Raw genomic sequence first — 22,385 nt, 5'->3', positions numbered from 1 at the left:
GTGTTTTTCAATTTTTTACATAATTTAATTCGACTCACATCCACAACTTCTAAATTTTTTCTTTAGGTTCTATTTACTTCAATGGTTTTGTTTTCTTCTTCATCATTTTTCGCTCCTTTCATGGAAAATAACTATTATTGAGAAAAGTCTCATATTTCCACGGCTAATTCCTCACCACCATCAATGGCCAACTCATAATTCTCTCCCCCAACAAAGAAAACCAAAAGGGATCAGGAACATCCTCTAGCTAATCTTCCAAATGATATCCTTGAAAGGGTGCTCATTTTCTTACCACTCGAAAATGCAGTTAAGGTTGACATTATGGTAATTATGTTCCAAAATCTCGGTGTCTCAATATGAAATTCTTGTTTGGGAGAAACCTTGGTATCTCACATAATTAAGAGGCCCTCAACACACTCATTGGTTCTCCCAGGAGCACAAAGATTCAATGTTTTCAACAGAATGTGGATCTAAATGGTGTCAAAGCTCCAATTGTGAGATGACATAAAATTTGAGGTAAAAATGAAATAAATGAGCTCGAGTCCTACTTCACCCGACCTGATTTCACCATTGCATCAAACAAGCATCACATGAGAAGCACACAACTGCTTCTGAAGCGCTGACTTGTGGATGAGCGGTCCCACAGTACTAAATCACATAAAAAAATGCCAAATTTAATGGACGAGTCATCATTCACCCTAGACAAAGTTAATGAGCCGTGTAATAGGTGACCATTTCGCGTGATTTGGGAGACACTTTAGTCAGCCGCCAGCACCAGACTGCGTCCGTGTGTGCCATGTAAACAAAAGTTAAGATCATGCACCATAACAAAACAAAGAATTCATTTTTCATAGATTAAAACCAACTATTGCTAAGGACAAAAACACATTTAAGCAATTTACTTTTACTTTAGATTTGATTTTTCCAAAAGTAAACCAGTTTGGCAGTTCAAGTGTTGAACAGAAAACAAAGAAAACTAAAAAAAGCAGAATAGAAACCGAGAAGAGAAAGAAAAAGAGATTTACAACGAGTTTACGCTTCGATACGGATACGGTCCCATCCCTGTCTTTCCCTTTTCTGATTTTCTCTCTCTATATTCTCTCTCTCTCTCTCTCTCTCGCTTTCTCTCTCTAACCACTCTCTTCTCTCGCTCCAATCTCACTTCCTCTCTCGATCCGCAATCTCCTTCCCCTAACCGCACAATGGTACAACCGCCAAGCCCTAACTCGCCGTCGTGTCACTCACTTCCCACTCTCCGATGATCATGGAACTTCCCGATTCCACCGGCGGCGACCGCAACAACAACCCGCCGCCGCCGCCGTTGCCGCTGCACCACCACCACGACGACGACTCTCGCTCCGGCCTCGGAATCGACCTCAACGAGATCCCTTCGCCTTCTTTCTCCTTCGCCGAAACCCTACCGGACTCCGCCGTGGATATCGTCCGCGCGTACCATGAGAACCCTGCTCCTCCGCCTGGTGACCCTGTTGCCCTCCCTCGCGGCTCCATTCCCTGCGCCTCATGCGGTGGGGTAGGTGGGGGTCAGCTCCTTGTGTGTGATGGCTGCGAGCGTGGATTTCACTTGGCGTGCGCCGGGATTCGCGGTGGCAGCTGCCGTCAGGCGGCTGGCCTCGGCGAGTGGGTGTGTGGGGAGTGTGTTTCGGGTGGGGTGAAGAGTAAGCGGTGGCCTCTAGGGGTTAAGTCTAAGCAGCTTCTCGATATCAACGCTTCGCCGCCCAGTGATGCTGACGGCGAGGACTTGCATGATTTGAGGTACGGAAAATTTCAGCATTTCTTAAGTGTCATAGCTTCTCAGCTATAACCTTTAGCTTTTGAAATTAAACCCCTTTACTATGTTTTTTCAGTATTCATGGAAATAAGTAACGTAGCAATGTGCATGCTTTACAGTCTCGTTTGTGTGTTGATAAGCTTGTGCTCTTTTCCCTCCCTTTTATTTGGTTCATTTTCTATGGTCATATTTTCAAATATGTTTAGGTTAGTATAGGTGAGTTTTATGAGAAGACTTTGTGAAATTTTAAGAAACTGAGGTAGTTTGCTTGGTAGAATTGATAGGTGGTAGAATATGTAAGTGTGAGCAGATACTCCTTAGTCTTTTACTATTTATGATCCCCCTCTTTGTAGCCAACTTCGAGTAGTCTCTTTTTGGGATAAGTAGACCTTTTTTTAATTTTTGATATAGAAGATCTAAGCAAGTAGGTAACGGAGGGATAATTGGTGAAATCGCGGAAAATTAAATCCCTGACCCCTCGGTGTAGGCAACTTCGTGTTGTCTCTTTTTGGGATAAGTAGACTTTTTTTAATTTCTAATATAGAAGATGTAAGCAGCTAGGCAACGGAGAGATAATTGGTGAAATCATGGAGAATTAAACCCCTGATCCCTCTTTGTAGCCAAGTTCGAGTAGTCTCTTTTTGGGATAAGTATACTTTTTCTAATTTTTGATATAGAAGCAACTAGGTAATGGAGGGATAATAGGTGAAATCGTGGAGAATAAAACCCCTGAAGTTGTAATCACATCCTGCATTGAGGCTAGGGCCAGTGCCAGTTGAACTATATTATATAGTTTTTCTTATGATTATGTGCCACACTATTTTCAACCTTCCGTTTCTAGAATCGCAATCTCATTTTAGGAAACATTTTCTTTAAAACAGGAAATACACTAGTTAAATGCCCTTGAATACTTTATTTTTTGCTCTGTAGTGTTTGTAGGCTGATATGGTGTTTATTGTAATCAGAACAGAATTTTGTATGTTATTGTGGGTTGTTTTGCAAAGAATTTGGTGTAGCATTTGAACTCTAAGTTTGACTCCTGTTCCCCGATAGAGGCCAGAGTGATTTGCATATCCAACATTGGTCCAGACTCTACTGATTCCTCTATTGATGAGGAAGGATAGCCCCTCTCTTTATGAGTGTGAAGTGCTATGTCTATTGGATTGATATCTAGCTGGCTTGCAAAGCCATTGCTTTTGCCACCACTTATATCAATCAGGAACAGGCCTGCTGGAAAAACCACTTCTTGCCAGCAGCTGTTGAGAGTCTTCGTGGTCTATAACAGGATGTTTTGTGGTGTGTGGAAAAGACTTCATGTCTTCAAAATTAGTGACATTTGTTGGCTACCTATGGGGAAGCTGCAGTAAACTTCATTTTTCTGCAAGTGAGAGAGAAGCTAGATGCATGCCTTATCAATTTCAATGTTTTTGAAGAAGAACAAGAGACATTATATTTTTTTGTGATTGAGCGCGGTTTTAATTCCTAGATGCGGAATTGACAATTTTAGGGTGTTGACTAAGAATTAGAAAAGGGCTGGGGCTAGCTATTCTGTGGAATTGTCATGCAGAATTGTGATTCTATTTCTGAAAGTGTTTCCAAACATAAGTTCGGACATATAGGCCTAATTCCAGTCCCAAACTCTGATTTCATGCTCAATCCCAGATACCGAATACACTCAGTTGATTAATTGGCACACTGTCATATGTGAGTGGTTTCTACCATGCATTATAATTTCTGATGCTGGTATTGTCCTTTTACTATCTGAACCAATACTACCACATCCACATGATCACATTTTATTGTTGCTTTAAATGGAAACCAATTTAAAATATACCACTTCGCTGGAGCACTATGTAAATATTGTAGTGCTTTTCCATCCTTCCACTGTTTGATCTATTTGCCGAGGTTTGTGCCACCACCATTATTGATTTTAAGAATAAATTTCTAGAAGAGATTCCTGTGAATTGCGTTAGTGTTTGACTCAGTATGCTGATCTTTATGGTATATACAAAATGCAACTTCTGTTTTTAAGCTTGAAAAAGAATTAGACTATTTTCTGGTGCTCTAGTGTTCCTAATCCTAATGCTTCATAAATTTCTCTGGTTTCCAAAGTTACAATGACTACTGTTAGCATTTTTGCCACTTGTCATTACTCGTTACTATATATAACTTCTGCTATTACCACGTAATTTTTATATCCCTTAACTATCTTGCTTGGGCAAATTAACAAGTTTATTTTAATCATAGGCTTACAAAGTGGCTTCCATTTCTCCTGTTTCAAATTATGTAAAAAAATGAACTTTGTATTATTCTCTATTTTTCTGTTCCCGAATAAAAGATTGTAAACCTGATAAATTTTAAGGATAACATCATGAATTCATGATGCAAATTTAAGCACGAAAATGGCATATTGCTCAAGTTTATTCAAGTGTGCTATCACTGAAATGCCGTGGGTAGTTGGCTTCTGATTATTGAATTTGGGGTACTTGCTTTGTGTTGTTGTAAGCTTCTTACTGGTTCCATAGTTGATGCAATGATATAAGTTTCATCAATCTCAGTTGTTTAAAGTAGTTATGTTCATTTGTTTTGGTTTCAGAAAGCACAACCTGGGAGATAAATCTTTTGGTGCCCCAGTTACATATTCAAACTTCCACAACGGGAGTGCTTTTGGCTTCCAAAGGGCTTCTGGAGTTGTGACACATGCTGTTAAAGTGGGTTTTGAGGATATATTGAATCATACCCAATCAATGACTAGAAATTTTGAGGAGGTATATGTGGATTTCCCTCTTGGAACTCATGGTAGTAGTAGTAATACAGCTACTAGAATACCATCTCGGAGTCCAAATGAAGTATTTTTGCAGGCTCTTAGAGATTTTATATCTGAAAGACATGGTGTACTAGAGGAAGGTTGGCGAGTGGAATTTAGACAATCAATGAACAGCTCTGAACTATATGCAGTTTACTGTGCTCCTGATGGGAAGATATTTGATTCTGTGTATGAAGTAGCTTGTTATCTGGGGCTAACGTCTGGTTACAATTCTTTGGAATCTGATGTAAGAAATCAAAGGTCTCTCCCTTCTTTAGGTGGTGGGCCCCACCTATCCAGAAAAAGGAAGCCAGTTAGGACTCTGGTAGCCAATGGTTTTGCAGAAAAAACGGGAACCTTGTCCAATAGTAATTGTAAGGATCCTCCTGCTGATGGTAGTGTGGAATGTGCTACTGCCAGGGAAAAAGTCCCAAAAGCCACTGGAATTGGGAAAGAGGATTGTCATGCTGGCCTTCCGCAATCTTCTGTAAGTGAATCTATTTCTTATCTAATCTTGTTTTGTCATGGAGGTGATTTCGCACATGCAATTTTCCAGACTCTAATATTGCCTGGTTTTTCTGTGTTTTATACATTGCAGGATGGACTTCCTCTGCAGTTCAAGGACTTCTTTGTTCTTTCCTTGGGAAAAGTTGATGGGAGACCTTCATATTATGATGTTAATCTTATCTTTCCTGTAGGTTATAAATCTTGTTGGCATGATAAGCTTACTGGCTCTCTTTTTACATGCGAGATTTTGGAGGGTGGTAATTCTGGACCTATATTTAAGATCAGAAGGCATTCCTGTTCAAATTTTCATGTTTCTGCTGGTTCAACAACCCTCTCAATATCAAGTCACTGTCAGTTTGTGAGTCAACCCAATGATGGTGAGAGAAAGAGAAGTGATAATATGGATTTAGATGGTGATGAAAGTATCCAGATGATGCTGTTAGATCCGTGTGCGCCAACAGAAAATGACATCTTAAGTTGTGTTGCGAGTTGCTCGAATGAAGTATGTGATTCCCGTGCATCAGATGTATTACAGCCTGTTTCTGGTTCAGTTCAAGATAATACTAGAAATTCATTAGTTGATAACATGGGGTTTATTGATGAAATTGGTGAAATTTTGGTGGAAGAGCGGTCATCATCCTCAGCATGGAGAGTTATGTCTCAGAAGCTAGTTAGTGCTTGCAAGGATATCTGCCAGAAGAAAGGAACTCTCAAATTCTTTTGTCAACATGTTGAAAATGAGCCATGCTTACACAAATGGGATTTAAGGAATGGAAAAAGTGATACACACTTTACATCATTGGATAAATTTTGCTGTACACTTAGTTCGGCCAACATCCCAGATGTAATTTATGCAGACCATGATTTGAAAGATCTCTATGAGATGTTAGGAAGATGGTTGGAGCAGGATAGATTTGGATTAGATGTTGAATTTGTGCAAGAAGTATTGGAATTGCTTCCGGGTGTCCAGGATTGTTTGCAGTATGAACTTCTGAATAGTAGAAGTAATAGCTCTTCATTGCCAACAGTAGAGAATGGTTTCCTTGTTGTCGAATGGAGAGGTGAATCAAAATATCAGGAAGAAGCACTTCAAGGATTATACAGGAGATCCAAGAAGCTTACATTGACTGAAAAATGTGAACATCGATGTCCACCTGCTGGGAAGCCACTATGCTCTAGGGCTCCTAGTGAGCTCATTGGTGACATTTTCCAGGTATATATATTACCTGCCTGTAGTGCAACTGAAATATCTTTATTTTACCCTTGTACATTCTTTAGCTTTATTGTTTATTATCAGTTATATATAATCTTTGTTCGTGTGTGTTTTTATGTTCCAGGTTTGGGAGCTTTTAGGGCGATTTCATGAAATTCTGGACCTGAAAGAACCATCATCATTAGATGAGCTTGAGAAGGAACTTATCAACCCATGGTTCAATGGATCGGATTTTCATGAGGAATATGAGAAGGAAATGGACGGCAGTCAAGTTTTATTTTCACAAGGAGCTAATGGTAATTGCAGACCATCATCATCCACAGAAAGTTCCCGTGCTTTTATTCAAGTGGAAACAGAAGCAATGAAAGAAGCAGCTCAAGTTAAACTCGCATCTTTCACTTATGCCAGATGCTTTGGTGTAGCTTTGACCAAGGCTCATAATTCAGTACTGAGAGTGCTAATAGGTGAACTTCTATCGAAGGTGGCTGCCCTGGTGGATCCAAATTCTGAACCTGGAGAGACACGGACAAGGCGGGGAAGAAGGAAAGATATAGATAGTGCAGTTCCTACTAAACGAACCAAGGTCAATATGCTTCCTATTAATGAATTGACTTGGCCAGAATTAGCTCGTAGGTATATATTGGCTTTCTTGTCAATGGATGGTAACCTCGAGTCCGCAGAAATTACTGCTCGTGAAAGTGGTAAAGTATTTCGTTGCTTACGAGGTGATGGAGGTTTGCTGTGTGGTTCCCTAACTGGTGTGGCTGGGATGGAAGCAGATGCACTGGTGAGAGCATAGGTTTTGTCTTGAGCAATGATTGATGAGTATCTTCTCCTTAACTAATATGATTAGATATGAGTTTTGTTCACTGTGCTAATACATGGATCTTTGATGACTATTAATTTGGCATTCTAACTCGATTGTAAGATATGGGTTTTCATGGTTCTGAACAAAAAATTAGATTATAAAATGATCGCTTTTAAGTTTAATCATTTATAGAAGGCTAGCTGATGGTTGGCATTTCTGGCCCCAGGAGAGTGTGTTTTTCTTCTGCACTCGATATATTGGGATGAGGTCTAATGGCCACTTTGGTCTATGTGGATAACTGAGGTGGAAGCTGGGCATGACTTTAGAACAGAAAGGAAGTTGATAATTATTTGTTTCATGTGCTATGAACTAGGATTTTAGAGGAACAACTTTTTGATTTGAAAGATGGAAATTGTTGAGTGTGAACAGAGCCAGAGAAATTAATCCCCATAACTGAGGGGTTATAACTGAATTTTGACTAAGGACTGTGGTAGAATTATGATTCTTATACTTGAAGAATGCCTTTAGTATCCTAAATTTCTAAGCAAATTAAGGACACTTGTATCTATAATAAACTCTCCTTTAGCATTTTAGTAAACATGTTCATAATTGTTGTCCTGGATTTCCAATGGTTATAGTTCTTTGAATCATGCTAAGCCTAAGCCTTCACATTAGATTTGCTATTCCTTTATGCTTGAGCAAAGATGATGTTCATAAAATACTTGTCAGGATTTTTACTGGTTCAGTTCCTTTTTTATTTTTCCTATAATGTTGTCAAGTTGGCCTTATTATGACTAGCATCTGAGATTGTTTGTATGTGCATTCTGTCAAATAACCACTTTATCCCAAAAGCTTAAGCTATTGGGTAAGGATCACTTTCATGGTTTTATATTATATTCTAACGCACCCCCTCACGCAAGAGCCCATTGGGCTTGAAGCGTGGATTACTGCACAGGCCCACCTACCATGTGCTTAATTAAATTCCACTTTTTAATTAGAAAGTGAAGGGAGCAAGGATCGAACTCTAGACCTCTTGGTCATAGAGGCTCTGATACCATGTCAAACAACCACTTATCCCAAAAGCTTCTTGAATTTGATAAAATAATACTCGTATTTCATTGATAATACGTGACTAAAGACTACAGTATATATAGACTAACAAAGAGATCAAAAGAAACTAAATCTATCTAAACATATCTCTATTTAAATAGATACTAATCTAAAATAGATAAACAAATCTTAACTATATCTCTATGAAATAAGACTAATAATAAACTAAATCTTAATAGATATTCAACACTCCCCCTCAAGCTAAAGCTTACTTAGCTTTAAGCTTGTAACAAATCGAACCCAAGAAGAAAATTATTTTAATAGATATCTCCCCCCTAATAATGACAGTCTTGTCGAATCTCTGAATTGAATAATCTTTCAAACTTCTGCTAAATCCATGGGCAGGCAAAAGACAATTTTTCATACTTGATCTGGCTGAAACTGATGCAAGACAAAAACCAATTCTTCTGGAGTGTCGTAGGATAGCTGAGTCAGCATACAAGGGCGAAAAAAACCAGCAACAATACGCCCGAAAACAAAACAAGGCTGAAGCAACAACTCACCAACAACAACCACACAGAAATAAAACATACTTGAGGTCGATCGATTGATGGCTTCTAAGACAAACAATGGTGTCAACTTTGACACAGACAACTCTCAAACATTAGAGAGTGGGTCAGCGCAACTCGCAGCTGAAGCCCTAAAACCAGAACCAATAACTCTCGACTAGAGAGTGGGCCAGCGCAACTCGCAGCTGAAGCCCTGAAACCAGAAAACCAAACAATCGAGACAAAACAAACGAAGGTGACACTATCACCTTCAAAACCAAACCAAACCAAATTGCATAAAGTCAGCCAAGATCAATATAATAATAGCATCTCGAACCATGAGACGCAAACAACAACTCAAATCTCAAAAACCAATGTGGACCTGAGCGTCAAAACAGAGTTAAAACTCTAAACCAAACCAAACCAAACTTGGCCAACAGTGAGATATGGAACGAGAAACGTCCAAACAGGGTAAAACAGCTGACCCACAAACCAAACAGGGAGAGGAAGATCGGATGATCACAATTGTAAAGGCACAACACACGTCAAAACAGAGGATCCTTAAAACCAAACCTGGCTGATACACAAAGAGGACCAGCGAGAACAAAGCAGCGGAGAGAGCGGCGCAACCTGGCTGATACACAAAGTGGACCAGCGTGAACAAAGCAGCAGAGAGAGTGGTGCGTGGACTTCACACGCAGAGAGATGGGAGGTGTGTGGCTTGGAATCCGGCGGCGGTGGCTGACTGTAGTCTCTAAGATATTTAACAATATCTAACACTTCCCCTCAAGCTAAAGCATATATGTCATATGCATAGCTTGTAACAAATATTATTAACTCGAGAAGCTGCTGCTGCCGGAGAGAGAAATTCACACAACACTTCCCCTCAAGCTAGAGCATATATATCATATGCATAGCTTGTAACAAAAATAATTAACTTGAGAAGCCGCTGCTGCCGGAGAGAGAAATTCCCAAAAACAATCCAAAAATCTTTTCCAACTCTAAAACCACAACTGTGCCAACCAAAACCAAGAAACCAAGAGCAACCCAACACACTAATTGAGAACTGGACTGGACCAAAGAGCCACGTGGTGCTTCATTCTGGCACCATCAGAAACTTCTAATATCACCACTGCTTAAAGCAACATGAAAACTTTTATGTACCATTAAAGACAAACACAAACAAATGCAGTAATCAGAAGTTGTTGAGGCTTGAAATTTCCCTTCAGCACCTACTTCCAACGAGTAGGTAAAGACTTTGCCCCTTTCGCACAGTAGGAAAAAAGAGAGTGAATCTGCGAAATCTGAAATCGCTTAAACTGTTGCATCAAGAAAATCTCAACCTTGTCATGAACCAGAATTGTAATGATGTTGGTCGAACACTTTATCACTGTTAACACATTAATTTATGAAAAACTGATTTTGAGAAATCGCCACAGATGTAATGATCAATGATCTTTTTTTGTGGTTTCTACACCGAATATTCAGTATATGAATTGGCAAAGAAGGAAATTGACGAAGAAATCATAGGAGAATCACAAGATGAAGGGCATTAGTAGCGTTCTTTTCCATCAAAAACTTTAATACCACTGTTGTTGATGAAATAGAAAGGAAAGCTCCAACAAAAACCTCTTCTGAAGCTTTACCACCACTTAGAAATAAAGTAAGTCCACATTTGCACATAAATAGAAAAATCTGAAGTAGGCCTCCAAGAACAGCAAACAATACTCTGGATCTGGGCAAAAAGAGCCCTGGAATAGCACCAGGAGGGGAAGACGACCTTGCCTGTGCAATCACGACAGCGAAAGGATGCTTGGAGGGCGGCGCGTTAACATCACGCGCCAGGAGGGAAGCCGTGAGTGAAGGGACGTTGACAGTGTTGAACGTCAATGGTGACTGCCAAGAACGTGACAAGGATCACTAGGTTCCAAGAGAAAGGGAGCCATAATCAGAAAGAAACGAGGCCGTAAGAAAACGGCTAGAACTAACCAACGGAAGCAAAGTACGAAAAATAAATCCAAAGAGATTTGGAAAGTCACCATGAGGGGGCTCACGGGGGAAGAGCCCCCTCACAGCGGTAGGATCGAAACTTGCTCTGATACCAACTTGAATTTGATAAAATAATACTCGTATTTCATTGATAATACGTGACTAAAGACTACAGTATATATAGACTAACAAAGAGATCAAAAGAAACTAAATCTATCTAAACATATCTCTATTTAAATAGATACTAATCTAAAATAGATAAACAAATCTTAACTATATCTCTATGAAATAAGACTAATAATAAACTAAATCTTAATAGATATTCAACACATTCCTTCACTGAACTTTCTCATGGCTTGAGTTGAGTGCATGTTTAATCTTGCTACTGAACTCCCTATAAAAGTATCTTTCAAATATCATACATGCCTTTAGGTTTTGTACTTTGCTGCTGGTCGAACTTTTCTAAACTTTAATTGAAGTAGTCATACTGAAGGGAATTGTATAAGTAACTCTGAAGTTTTTCCTATGTCGGTTCTCAGTTGCTTGCAGAGGCTACAAAGAAAATATTTGGTTCTTTGACGAGAGAAAATGACGTCTTAACCATGGAAGAGGAAGAGTCTGATGCAAAGGATGCTTCTGAACAGAATTTGGCAAATGATGGTATTCCTGAATGGGCAGAATTGCTGGAACCTGTCAGAAAGCTACCAACAAATGTGGGAACACGAATCAGGAAGTGTGTTTATGATGCTCTAAGTAAGGATCCACCAGAGTGGGCTAGGAAAATACTGGAGCATTCAATTAGTAAGGAAGTGTACAAGGGCAACGCATCTGGACCAACAAAGGTACTTTTCAGTGTGTATATGTTACTGAAACTCAGTTTCATACTGTACATGTGTTATAACAGAACTAAAGGCTTCATGTTATTCTCTATATTAGAATGTGATAGTTCAACAGGTTAACATAAACTTTTCTTAGTTTTGTTTGGTTTTCTTATGAAGCATGATCCCAAATTGGATATTGTTGTTTATAAACAGAAAGCAGTTCTTTCAGTGTTGAATGACGTAGTTGGTGAAGGCTTGCTATCAAACCCCAATAAAGGAAGGAAAAAGAAGATAGCTATATCTATTTCTGACATCATCACCAAACAATGTCGCATTGTATTACGTCGTGCAGCTGCTGCAGATGATTCAAAGGTTTTCTGTAATTTGCTGGGAAGAAAATTAATAAATTCTTCAGATAATGATGATGAGGGGCTTCTTGGATCTCCAGCTATGGTGGCCCGTCCTCTTGATTTCCGGACTATTGACCTAAGATTGGCTTCTGGAGCTTATGGTGGATCTCATGAAGCTTTTCTTGAGGATGTACGTGAGGTATGTGTTATATCAAACTTCTGAGTGCTTGACCACCAAACAGTATTCTAATTCTATTTTGCCAATTAGACATTTAGACTTTATTCCCTTTAGGCCCAAATTTCTGTGCAATTATGGTATAGTTTTGGTTTGTAAATAGTATTTTGTATGGTTGTTTGTGTTCCATGTGAGGGGCTTAAGGGCATCGTGATTTGCTTCCTCACGTTTTCCTTCCAATACTGGTATCTGATATGCTTTCTGCCAGATACTTTTTGACATGTTGGGGCACTAAATTGTAACTTTGATTTTGCAGCTGTGGAAAAATGTTCGTGTTGCTTTTGGGGATCAACCGGAGTTAGTTGAACTGGCTGAAAAGTTATCCCAGAACTTTGAATCGTTATATAATGAGGAGGTTGGTAGCTTGTTTGTGTATACCTCAATACTTGTACATTTGTGTCTTCAGTTATTAATTGAACATTCAATTTCTTTCTTCGGTTCAGGTTGTCGCCTATGTCCAAAAATTTGTGGACTATGCTAAATTGGAATGCTTAAATGCAGAGATGAAAAAAGAAGTTGACGGTTTTATTGCGTCAATAAGTGAGATTCCGAAAGCCCCTTGGGATGAGGGAGTCTGTAAAGTATGTGGTCTTGATAAGGATGATGACAGTGTTCTACTATGTGATACTTGTGATGCTGAGTATCATACATATTGCTTGAATCCTCCACTTGCAAGGATCCCTGAAGGAAACTGGTACTGTCCTTCTTGTGTTGATGGTAAGCATGCAACTCAAAATGTTATAGAACACTCGCAGATTATTGGCAAACGTCGTAGTAAAAAATTCCTGGGAGAAGTTAATCGTCTTAACTTGGAAGCTCTAACTCATTTGTCAACTGTGGTTGAAGAAAAAGAATACTGGGAGTACAGCGTGGCCGAGGTTTGTTCATAGGCACCTTAGCTATGTTACCTTTTTTTCTCTCACCTGGTTAATGCATATAAGCCTTGCTGATAGAATGGCAGCATGAACTTCTTTTTTACACTTGAAATCATACTGCCATGAAAAAGAATTTTTGTTGGTAATGGGTAATGTTGGTATAAAATTCCTTTCATTATTATCTGAATGAATCTTAACCGGTTTCTTTTGTGTTAATAATTTATTGTCCAGACTCACAAATCACAATTGCTGATTTTCATTTATTGATTTCCTTGAGCATAATACATTTTCTTGTTATCAGCATTTTTATGATGCTTGAATTGATTACTATTACTTTAATTTTAAAATGCTGTGGTTTGCAAGCTGAGTTCTGATGACATATGGCTCTGTACTGCTTTTTTCTGTATTTCTATTTGTTTATTTCTTTTCCCTTTTCAATCATTGCAGAGAACTTTCCTCCTCAAGTTTTTATGTGATGAGTTGCTTAACTCTTCCCTGATACGCCAGCACCTTGAGCAATGTGCTGACTTGTCTGTTGAGTTACATCAGAAATTGCGTGCACTATCTGTTGAGTGGAAAAACCTGAAAACTAAAGAGGACATTTTATCCACAAAAGCTGCAAAACTTGATACATTCTCTCTAAATACTGCTGGAGAAGTTGGTCTTAAAGAAGGATTACAAGCTTTGTTCTCAAATTCTGGTAAATGTCTGGGGCAGCCGCATACTGCAGCTGACAATCCTAGTAGCTTTGGGGTATTTGTTGATAGTTTGCCTTCAGAAGAGATTACCAAAGAGAAGTATAGGTTCCATAGTGTTGATAAAAGTGTATCTATGACAAATTCAGATTCTGATAGCCAAAATATGAATTCCATAGATGGAGAGGTACAAAGGAATGTTTCTGTGGCTGTGGAGTCCCAATGTACTGATAAATCCCCCAAGTCTTGTTCATCACCAAATCATATGTCACATGACATAAATGGTTCTGGTGGAGCAGCTCATATCCCGGATAACTACCAGAAATGTGAGGGAAGGGATGTATCTACTCTTGTGGCATACCAGCAAGGACAATGTGTGCCTGTTGAAGTTCCTCAGAGTGCTATGAATGAGTCAGAAACCTGCCACCTTGAGCTCAATGCCATCAAGCGTGATGTTTCTCTGGTGCAGGATTCCATAACTAGTGTAGTATCACAGCTGCTGAAGCTCTCTTTCCGTAGGGAATTTTTGGGTATCGACTCCATTGGTCGACTGTACTGGGCTTTGCCTACACCGAGGGGACATTCACGTATAGTTGTTGATGCAAGTGCTGTAGTGCTGCATGGAAAAGGAATGACAGTTAGTCAGAACTCAGTGGAAAAGTTTTCTGTTCTGCAGCATTGTGCACAATCTAACAAAGATAACTACAAGATTTTAGGGGTGATCAAGGACTCGTCTCCTTTAATGTCTCAACCAAGTACTGCTTTGGTCAGTAGTTCACCATGGATTGCTTATGAAACTGATGCAGAAATCGAAGAGCTCCTTGGTTGGCTAAATGATAATGACCCTAAAGAAAGAGAACTGAAAGTTTCCATTATGGCAGGGCCAAAATCAAGATATCAACAGTTTCTTAATGCACAGACTGAATGTCAGGTTTCGGACCAAGGACCTATTTCTATTCCGAAAAAGGGAGAGAAAACAGTATCTAATTCTCTTGTCACAAAGGCCACTTCCTTGCTGGAAAAGAAATACGGTCCCTTCTTTGAGTGGGATTCAGTTGAGGTGTTGAAGAAGCCGAGTAAAAAGGCTAGAACAACTAATGATGAAAAGTTGTATAGGTGTGAGTGCCTAGAACCTGCATGGCCTTCTAGGAAACACTGCATGTATTGCCACAAAACTGTTTCGAGTGATGTTGAATTTGAGGATCACAATGATGGCAAATGTAATGCGGGCCATCTGGCTTTGGAGAAGACTAAGGATAAAAAAGTATTTTCCAAAGGAAGAGGGAACTTAAAATCGGATGCACCGCATGAAAAATTCAGAGCAGATGCAGAAGCAAGCAGAACTTCAATTAGTGGGTGTTCCAACCTGAGCTCAAGATTGATTAAATTTTCAAACGAAGAATCCACATGCCCATTTAACTTTGAAGATATATGTATGAAGTTTGTGACAAACGACTCCAACAAGGAACTTGTCAGAGAAATAGGTTTTATTGGTTCAGATGGCATCCCATCCATTGTTCCATCCATATCTCCTTTTGTTAGTGACTATACACTATTCTCAGCTCAAAAGAATGACATGGATGGTGGTGGTGCATCTAAAGCTTCAGAAAGCCGGATTTCTCAGATAAACACTGATGTAGCTGGCATATGTCATGATCATCAATCAGGCGAATCTACTGAAAGGTTAGCTGCAAATGAAACCAGTAATGCAGGAAAGTCATCCTTGGGAGAACAAAGAGATGGAAAGATTTCTTTTTGTAGTCCGGCTTCAGATATGGTAGTCGATGGCTGTTGTGTGGTCCCTTCGTCTTCCTTGAGACCATTAGTTGGAAAAGTTTCTCATATTTTGAGGCAATTGAAGATTAATCTACTTGATATGGATGCTGCACTCCCCAAGGTTGCTTTAAGACCATCAAAGGCACAGTCGGACAGAAGACAGGCCTGGCGTTCATTTGTTAAATCTGCAAAGACTATATATGAGGTTTGTTTAATTTCTGCGACTCTGGCATGTATACTTTTCTTTTTACAGGCAATCGGGCATTGTTAAAACACATCTTATCCCTTAAAGGTTCAACACTGCAGCTCTGCTTTCTGAGATTTGAGTTAGGCTGCAGTTTGTTGACTTATTAATTCCACTCTGCACAATTACTATAAATGTCAGTAAAAAGCAGCTGTTTTATATGTGTACAAGAACTTGTTGAGAAACAATACACTATACTTTGATGGACTTGAATTTGTTAATGTTAATTGACGTTCCTTCCATATTTTCAGATGGTTCAGGCAACAATTACACTAGAGGATATGATTAAGACAGAGTACTTAAGGAATGACTGGTGGTACTGGTCATCATTCTCAGCTGCGGCCAAATCTTCTACTTTGCCTTCCCTTGCGCTCCGCATATACTCCCTTGATTCAGCCATTATATATGAGAAAGTGCCCTATTCAAGTTTTACTGACAGCTCTGAACCTCCTACCATAGCAGAACAGAAATCACTGGTGGCTGTGGATCCAGAGAAATCCAAAGCAAGCCGGAAGTCGAACAGGAAAAGAAGGGAACCGGGTGGTTGATCTTATACTGTGTTCTTGGCTGAGAAAGTCAGAAAGCATGTCCACTTTATGTGGTGTGATATTATCATCCACTGATATGGGTTTGGATGGAGATGTCACGGGGACAACTTCAGGTTATTGAAGGGGCAGCCTCAGCTGCTGGTGTCTCTTGCGTGCATGTACATATAGGTTAAGCTGACCTGCTAACTCGGATGCTGGTTTTTGGCTAAGCAGAACTTGTAGGATTATCTGCTTTCAGTGAGGGCACCAGTATGAGGGAATCATGATGATGCATCCAATTTTGAAGTGATTTCTGCTGCAGCTTCCAATTGGTTGCTCCGGCGAGAAGTGGTATTATATTTTTCATTTTTCTTGCAGAGCCTGATCCAGATATGTATACAAATGGAATTAATGTAAAGAAGGAATAGAAGTAAGTGAAAAAGAAAGGATGGGAAAAAAATCAGAATTAATGTAGGCAATATTTCATTCTTTATACATTTTCTCTGACCCCTACAGAAGTCCCGCACACGCATGCTCTTGATTTTGTTCTAGAGCATCATCTGCAGATGTGTTCGAATGCAAGGATTTATTGGAATCAATGCATTTTTCCATCTGCTTTTTTGTGTGTGTTTGCCTAGTGCAAGTTCTCTTTGATTTGTTTAACGCAAAGATATAATTAATCCCCTCCCAATCGGTTTGACCATCTCGCTGAGGATCTAGCGACTCTAACTCCTGCATCGCTCTCGCAGGATTTTCTATGAATAAATTAATAGTTTATATTACATGCATTATTCAATTTTTTGTTAATCGATTTCCTATGAATAAATTGTTAAATCGATGGTATCTTCCAACAAACTTGTGATTAGAGTTTGTCACTAGCTTTTTATCTCAGCTTGAATTGAATATTATTTGTATCAATGTTATAAACCGATAGCAAAAATGTCCTGAAGTCAAACTCGTTCGCCTTGTCCCCCATTTGACAAGAAGTCTCAGAAAAATTTGCCAGCTGAATCAATAGGTTTTACTCATTATAGAAAATGGTCGTGGATGTCTTTGGATGAATTTTTCTCCAAAGAAAAGAAGCGTTAAGACAAGTGAGAAAAAAAAAAACCCCATCACCAGTACTTCTACTATTAATTTGAGATTCAATATTATGGACTTCATTTTTTTCATATCGGGAATTTACATATGATATAAAATTTTGTCAATCTCTCATAAACACTAATCAGTAAAACCATTGAGATTTATAAATATTTAGAGAGGCATGCAATTTATTTTCTCAGTTCATTGCTATTAGTAAATCATAAATATAAGATAAGGATGTTTATACTCAAATGAAATATAATAATTGTGAGGGTTTAACATATGTTCTTAACCATGTTTTTATACTTGAACAAGAGAATACTTATTGTCCACTAGGAAATACAACACAGGACGCCATTGACCAAGTTACTGGAACTTTATTTATTAAGCTTGGCCTAAGGACACTAAAGGCCACCCAAACCAGACGTTTTAGCTCTTCATCCTGGCCCACATGATATATCTTCTAATTATACAATATTCTTACCTTATCTTAGTTTAACAACTAATTGAAAAAGCACTGTTGCTTATGCAACATAATACATGTTACCCCACCAATTCAATCCCTCTCCATTCTCATGATTCTGCTGCTCGGTTTCAGATATCACAAACACGTCCAAGTAACTCCTCCCATCATCACTCCCATCTTCCTCCTCTGATTGAACTCTTTCGGCCGCCGGGGCCACCACACATTCAACGTAGTTGTCAGCTGGAAAGTATGAATCAACACTGTCGACAACAAGCTGGGGACTGCCCTCGTCCACCACCGCACTTCCAACGCTCCCAGAACTCATGTGGTCCTCCACCTTCATGCTGAAAATTTGGACCATATCCACGGGAAGTGGGTCAGCTTTCTTGTCTGATGGTGGCTCCCCTGGCATCTCTGTAGCTTGAACTTGAAGCTTTTCATTTAAGGATACCACCTGCAGAATAGTCAACATACATGTCCTTAAGACAATAAATCATACTTGAATTGTTAATTAGTTAGTGGCCTCGCTTGCATACCCCATTAGTAAAGAAATTCATGTGTCTTTTTCAGTAAAGGAAGTCTTAAAGCATATTTTGAGTAATCTAGAAAAGTATATTCGCATAGTTACTTTGACAGGGCATTCTTTTTCAAACGAGGTGGGGTTCCGAACAGATGCTACTCTTGATAGTATGTGATTAATATAGTGTAGAATCTAATGTGTAGGACCCTCTCTGATAGCTCCCAATCATCTTAATAGGTTAAGTGTCGATTTGCTTCCCTATGATGGAGTTCTGATTGTAAAGCCACTAATTCTATCCTATACAGGAACTCACTCACAAATCAACTGTTCACTCACTGATAATCTATGTTATACACACCCAATATCTCAGCACCTTTTTGTGTATAAGCTGTAATCATTGTGGTGTTCATTAATTATCAGATTGCATGCATGAGAGACCAAATCTAAATTTATAAAAGTAAAAAAATCATACTATGGTTATTGCATACATATAATGATTCAATTCCTTTTTACAGAACAGATGTATTTATGTATGTACCTCAGATTTGAGTTTCTCATTCTCCTTGGCAATGGTATCATATGTTGCAAGTAGAGAGTCATAGGAAGACTTGAGAACATCATAATCCCTTTCAAGTTGCTTGGTCTTCCAACGAGCCCTTCGGTTCTGAAACCACACAGCCACCTGTCTTGGCTGCAACCCCAGCTTCTTGGCCAATTGGGTCTTTCTCTCTGGTTCCAGTTTATTCTCTTCCTCAAAGCTCTTCTCCAGCAGATTGACCTAAAATCATCAAATAATAGTGTCACAAAAGGAAATATACCTTGTCTTTTCCTTAGAATCTTGTCATTTGTCCCACAAGTTTCCCACTTTTCAGATTTTTATCAAACAAATACATACTAACCACAGAAGTGTGATGAATGTAAAAGCCTTACACAACATATCTCTTATTAGTCTTGTTGATCAGTTCCATCTTGGTATCCCATAATTAATCAGTAAATTAATAACAATAACTACCTATTTTGATTTGTGAATTATAAACTTCATAGCTACAAAATTGAATTTCTGTTTAAAGTCAACCCCATTTTCCCCCATGTATTGTATTAAAAGTCAGACTGAGAGCAACTGTGAGACTAATTGCTGATATAAGAGTCTTCATCAACATATAGAACAATCAATACCAATTTATTCAATCAAACAACCAACCAACCTGCTCAGAAGTGAGGCGGCGCTTCTTCTCCGGCGACTGCTCCTCGTAGTACTCCTCATCATACAGTTCGTCTGGTGAGCTGAAAAAAGGTCGCCTCTTTGAGCCTTCCTCCATGCTCATCATCGATCTTCCTGCTTTCATCAATTGAGAAGTAAAATTTCAAACATCATCAGTCTTATGACTTATAACATAATAACACATAAAATTGAACAAAAATTAAGCCAGATAGAAAATTTTAATTCCTGATTTGTCATGGCCCAAGTTTGATCCACAACCAAAACCAAGTTGCTTCCTTTAACACAGACCCAGATTAAATCATGTCTTATTTTTGGTACCCCAATTTGATGCACAATCAAGTTGCTTCCATTTTAACACAAATAGATTAAATCATGTACTATTTTTTTTTTCCATTGATTTAACATGAAACAACTTTTTATTCCTAATTTTTCTCACAGAACAAGCCAAAACCATAACAATCAGCACCACTACCATAACAAGAACAAAAACAGTTCATTCATTCAATCCAAAACAATCATTCCAACAAAAGGGGTATAAGATAAAAACAAAACAGAGAAAGAAAATCACCTCGAAAACCAAGATCAGCATTCCCAAGGAAGAACGTGTTCATGTTGTTCCCACGATTGTTGTCAAAGTAAAGACGTCCAGACTCCATGGTCGGTCACTCACTCACTCTTTCCTTCTCTCTCCGGTGAGAGAGATTTACAACAACGTTAAGGCTTTGTTTGCTGTTTGCTTCGTGTGTGTGTGTGTGTGTTTTCTTTCTTTCTCTCTGTCTTACTAGTAGTAACTTTGAGAATCAGAAACGTTGTGATTTGTGTTTGTGAATGGATTAAAAGATCATCAGCTTATGGCGGAAGAAGCTAGTGGTCCAAAGTAACCTCGCCGGAGTCTCCAACGGAATTATGCAAGATCCCATCATGCACCGTTCGGTTGTACCCACCAGCTCCGGTGGTCTTCTCCGCTCGTCAGTTTCGGGAGGGAGAGTCAAAGGGGGGAAGGGAGTGAGCTGGAATCAGGAAAAGGGTATAAGGGGTTGCCGGAATCAGGGGAAAGGTGGTTGCCGGAGTTTGAAATTCCGGTGAGATTCAACGGAGGAGGGAGGTTTGTGTGAGCAGTTCCAGTAAGTGTCTTGTGCTGCTAAAGTTGTCCGAACCAAGGCCGGTTGGTTTTATAGTGGTTGCTTGAGAGTGGAATGACTGAATTACCCTCTTCAATTTTGCCCCATTTTTTTTGGATAGTATTTCGGTTCCTCATAAATGGTTTTAAAAGTTAAACATGAATCTTCTTAGAGTAATCATTCATAGACCTCTACATATGGCATACACCTCCTAAAACCTTTTTTTCTATTTATATATTCTTTCAGTCGCATCACTTCATATATCATATCTTTCACTTATCCACTCTTCCCTTTTCATCCCTCTTTAAGGGTTTACAAGTTACAACCATCTCAATGATCTTTTTCCATTTTTTATCTCAAGGTTAGATTTATGTGTGTGGGAGCACTTTCAGAACATTAGTTTAAGTTAAGGGTGAGAAAAGACTTTTCCTATTTTATCTAATTGATTTACATTACATTGATTAGAGGTATGATCAAATAGGTTCATATACAATGTAGAGCAATTCTCACCTTAAAGAACTTATAGGTAAGTTAGACTTAATCCAAATTTTGATATAATATCATCCTACGCGTGAGCCATGAATAGGTGCGTTGAGAAGTCCACAATTATTAAAAATATATGATCAAATGAGTCCATAAATAGTGTAAAGCAATCTATCACCTAATTCTAATATCATGAGAAAGAAGTCGTCAAGGTAATTTGATTAGGAAAGATAATGTTTTTTTACAAGATCCAATGAGGTGAAGAATAGTGTTTTTTTTTTTTGGACAAAGGTGAAGAACAGTGTTTCAAAAAAAAATTAAATGAGGTGAAGAATAGGTTGATGCGTTCTTTTGAGTGTGGAAATATCGATCAGTTATCTTTTGTGACTAAGCTCAACTTCTTTTGTGGCTGTTAAGTTTTTTCAATTTGAGTCGGATATTGATTGCTTCATTTGGATATTATGTTTGATAGAGAAATTTAAGAGGCCTGATCAGGATTACAATCAGCATCACATAGTTTAGACTTTAGATCCCGAATAAGTGTCATCACCATGGACTCATGAAGCAATTAGTGGAAGCAAAGAAAGGCGAAAATAAGCCACTTAATTTTGTTGACACAAAAAGTCAGAAAAATGTGATTTTATCATTTCATTCCTATCTTTAGGAACTTGCAATAGGCTGATTAATTGGCTAAGCAAATAGATTCCAAATAGGTGGCCACATGCTTCTGTTTGTTGTTGAAATTCCCATTTGCTCTAACAGAGCCAACATCTCCAACGCATCATAAGACAGTGTCTATTAAACTATAATGTAAGATCCAAGTATAGGCTAAAAAAGACGAGGGGGGTTGCATTGAATCACATGGTGTGGGGCTTCAAGATACTACTAGATGGCCATTTTTGGAAGATAGAAAGCAAGCTATATATTAACAAAAATAATTTGTGTACCATCTTTTTTTAGCATACATCCTGACAATACAATTTATAATTTTTTTTATAAGCCATAATATATTGAATAGAAGTACAGGGTGGTTATATAATTGCTCAGTTTATTACCGCTACAAATTGCAAGTGTTAGGACTACTAAAAAATAATGGTACACAAATTAGTACTATTGATATATTATTGGCTTTCCAGGTAGAGTTAACTACTGTTGTCCTCTTAAGATGATGCAGCCACATAAACTTGCTGGGGAACCATAGTGGCAAACACTTAAACCAACATTGAAATATATCACTTTGTCTACGTCTCCAAAACA

The 22,385-nt window shown here is 38.7% G+C and overlaps 2 protein-coding genes across 2 annotated transcripts; one reads left to right on the top strand and one right to left on the bottom strand.

Moving 5' to 3' along the window:
• The first annotated feature begins 474 nt into the window (after positions 1-474).
• Positions 475-16,846, top strand: LOC130739239 (methyl-CpG-binding domain-containing protein 9). Its single transcript, XM_057591493.1, has 10 exons — positions 475-1,773; positions 4,386-5,082; positions 5,194-6,315; positions 6,440-7,102; positions 11,250-11,552; positions 11,745-12,080; positions 12,373-12,471; positions 12,560-12,994; positions 13,439-15,667; positions 15,958-16,846. Exons 1-10 carry the CDS (start codon positions 1,259-1,261, stop codon positions 16,252-16,254), a joined length of 6,696 nt encoding a protein of 2,231 aa, XP_057447476.1. The 5' UTR covers positions 475-1,258; the 3' UTR covers positions 16,255-16,846.
• A 753-nt stretch (positions 16,847-17,599) lies between these two features.
• Positions 17,600-20,679, bottom strand: LOC130739238 (homeobox-leucine zipper protein HAT5). Its single transcript, XM_057591492.1, has 4 exons — positions 20,093-20,679; positions 19,508-19,638; positions 18,841-19,080; positions 17,600-18,236 (listed from the first exon to the last, which is right to left on the bottom strand). Exons 1-4 carry the CDS (start codon positions 20,178-20,180, stop codon positions 17,841-17,843), a joined length of 855 nt encoding a protein of 284 aa, XP_057447475.1. The 5' UTR covers positions 20,181-20,679; the 3' UTR covers positions 17,600-17,840.
• Between the last annotated feature and the right edge of the window lie 1,706 nt (positions 20,680-22,385).

Source organism: Lotus japonicus, chromosome 2 (assembly GCF_012489685.1).
Source record: "Lotus japonicus ecotype B-129 chromosome 2, LjGifu_v1.2".
NCBI classification, from domain to species: domain Eukaryota; kingdom Viridiplantae; phylum Streptophyta; class Magnoliopsida; order Fabales; family Fabaceae; genus Lotus; species Lotus japonicus.
Note: the sequence above shows the minus strand (reverse complement) of the source record. Positions and strands in the feature narration are given on the sequence as shown.

Excerpts from the sequence above, each read along its gene's own strand:
- LOC130739239 (XM_057591493.1), top strand. The coding sequence starts at position 1,259 with ATGATCATGGAACTTCCCGATTCCACCGGCGGCGACCGCAACAACAAC. Across the intron at positions 12,081-12,372 it reads TTCTTGAGGATGTACGTGAG|CTGTGGAAAAATGTTCGTGT; the intron begins GTATGTGTTATA and ends TTGATTTTGCAG. Across the intron at positions 12,472-12,559 it reads AATCGTTATATAATGAGGAG|GTTGTCGCCTATGTCCAAAA; the intron begins GTTGGTAGCTTG and ends TCTTCGGTTCAG.
- LOC130739238 (XM_057591492.1), bottom strand. The coding sequence starts at position 20,180 with ATGGAGTCTGGACGTCTTTACTTTGACAACAATCGTGGGAACAACATG. Across the intron at positions 19,639-20,092 it reads TGCTGATCTTGGTTTTCGAG|GAAGATCGATGATGAGCATG; the intron begins GTGATTTTCTTT and ends TGATGAAAGCAG. Across the intron at positions 18,237-18,840 it reads ATGAGAAACTCAAATCTGAG|GTGGTATCCTTAAATGAAAA; the intron begins GTACATACATAA and ends ACTATTCTGCAG.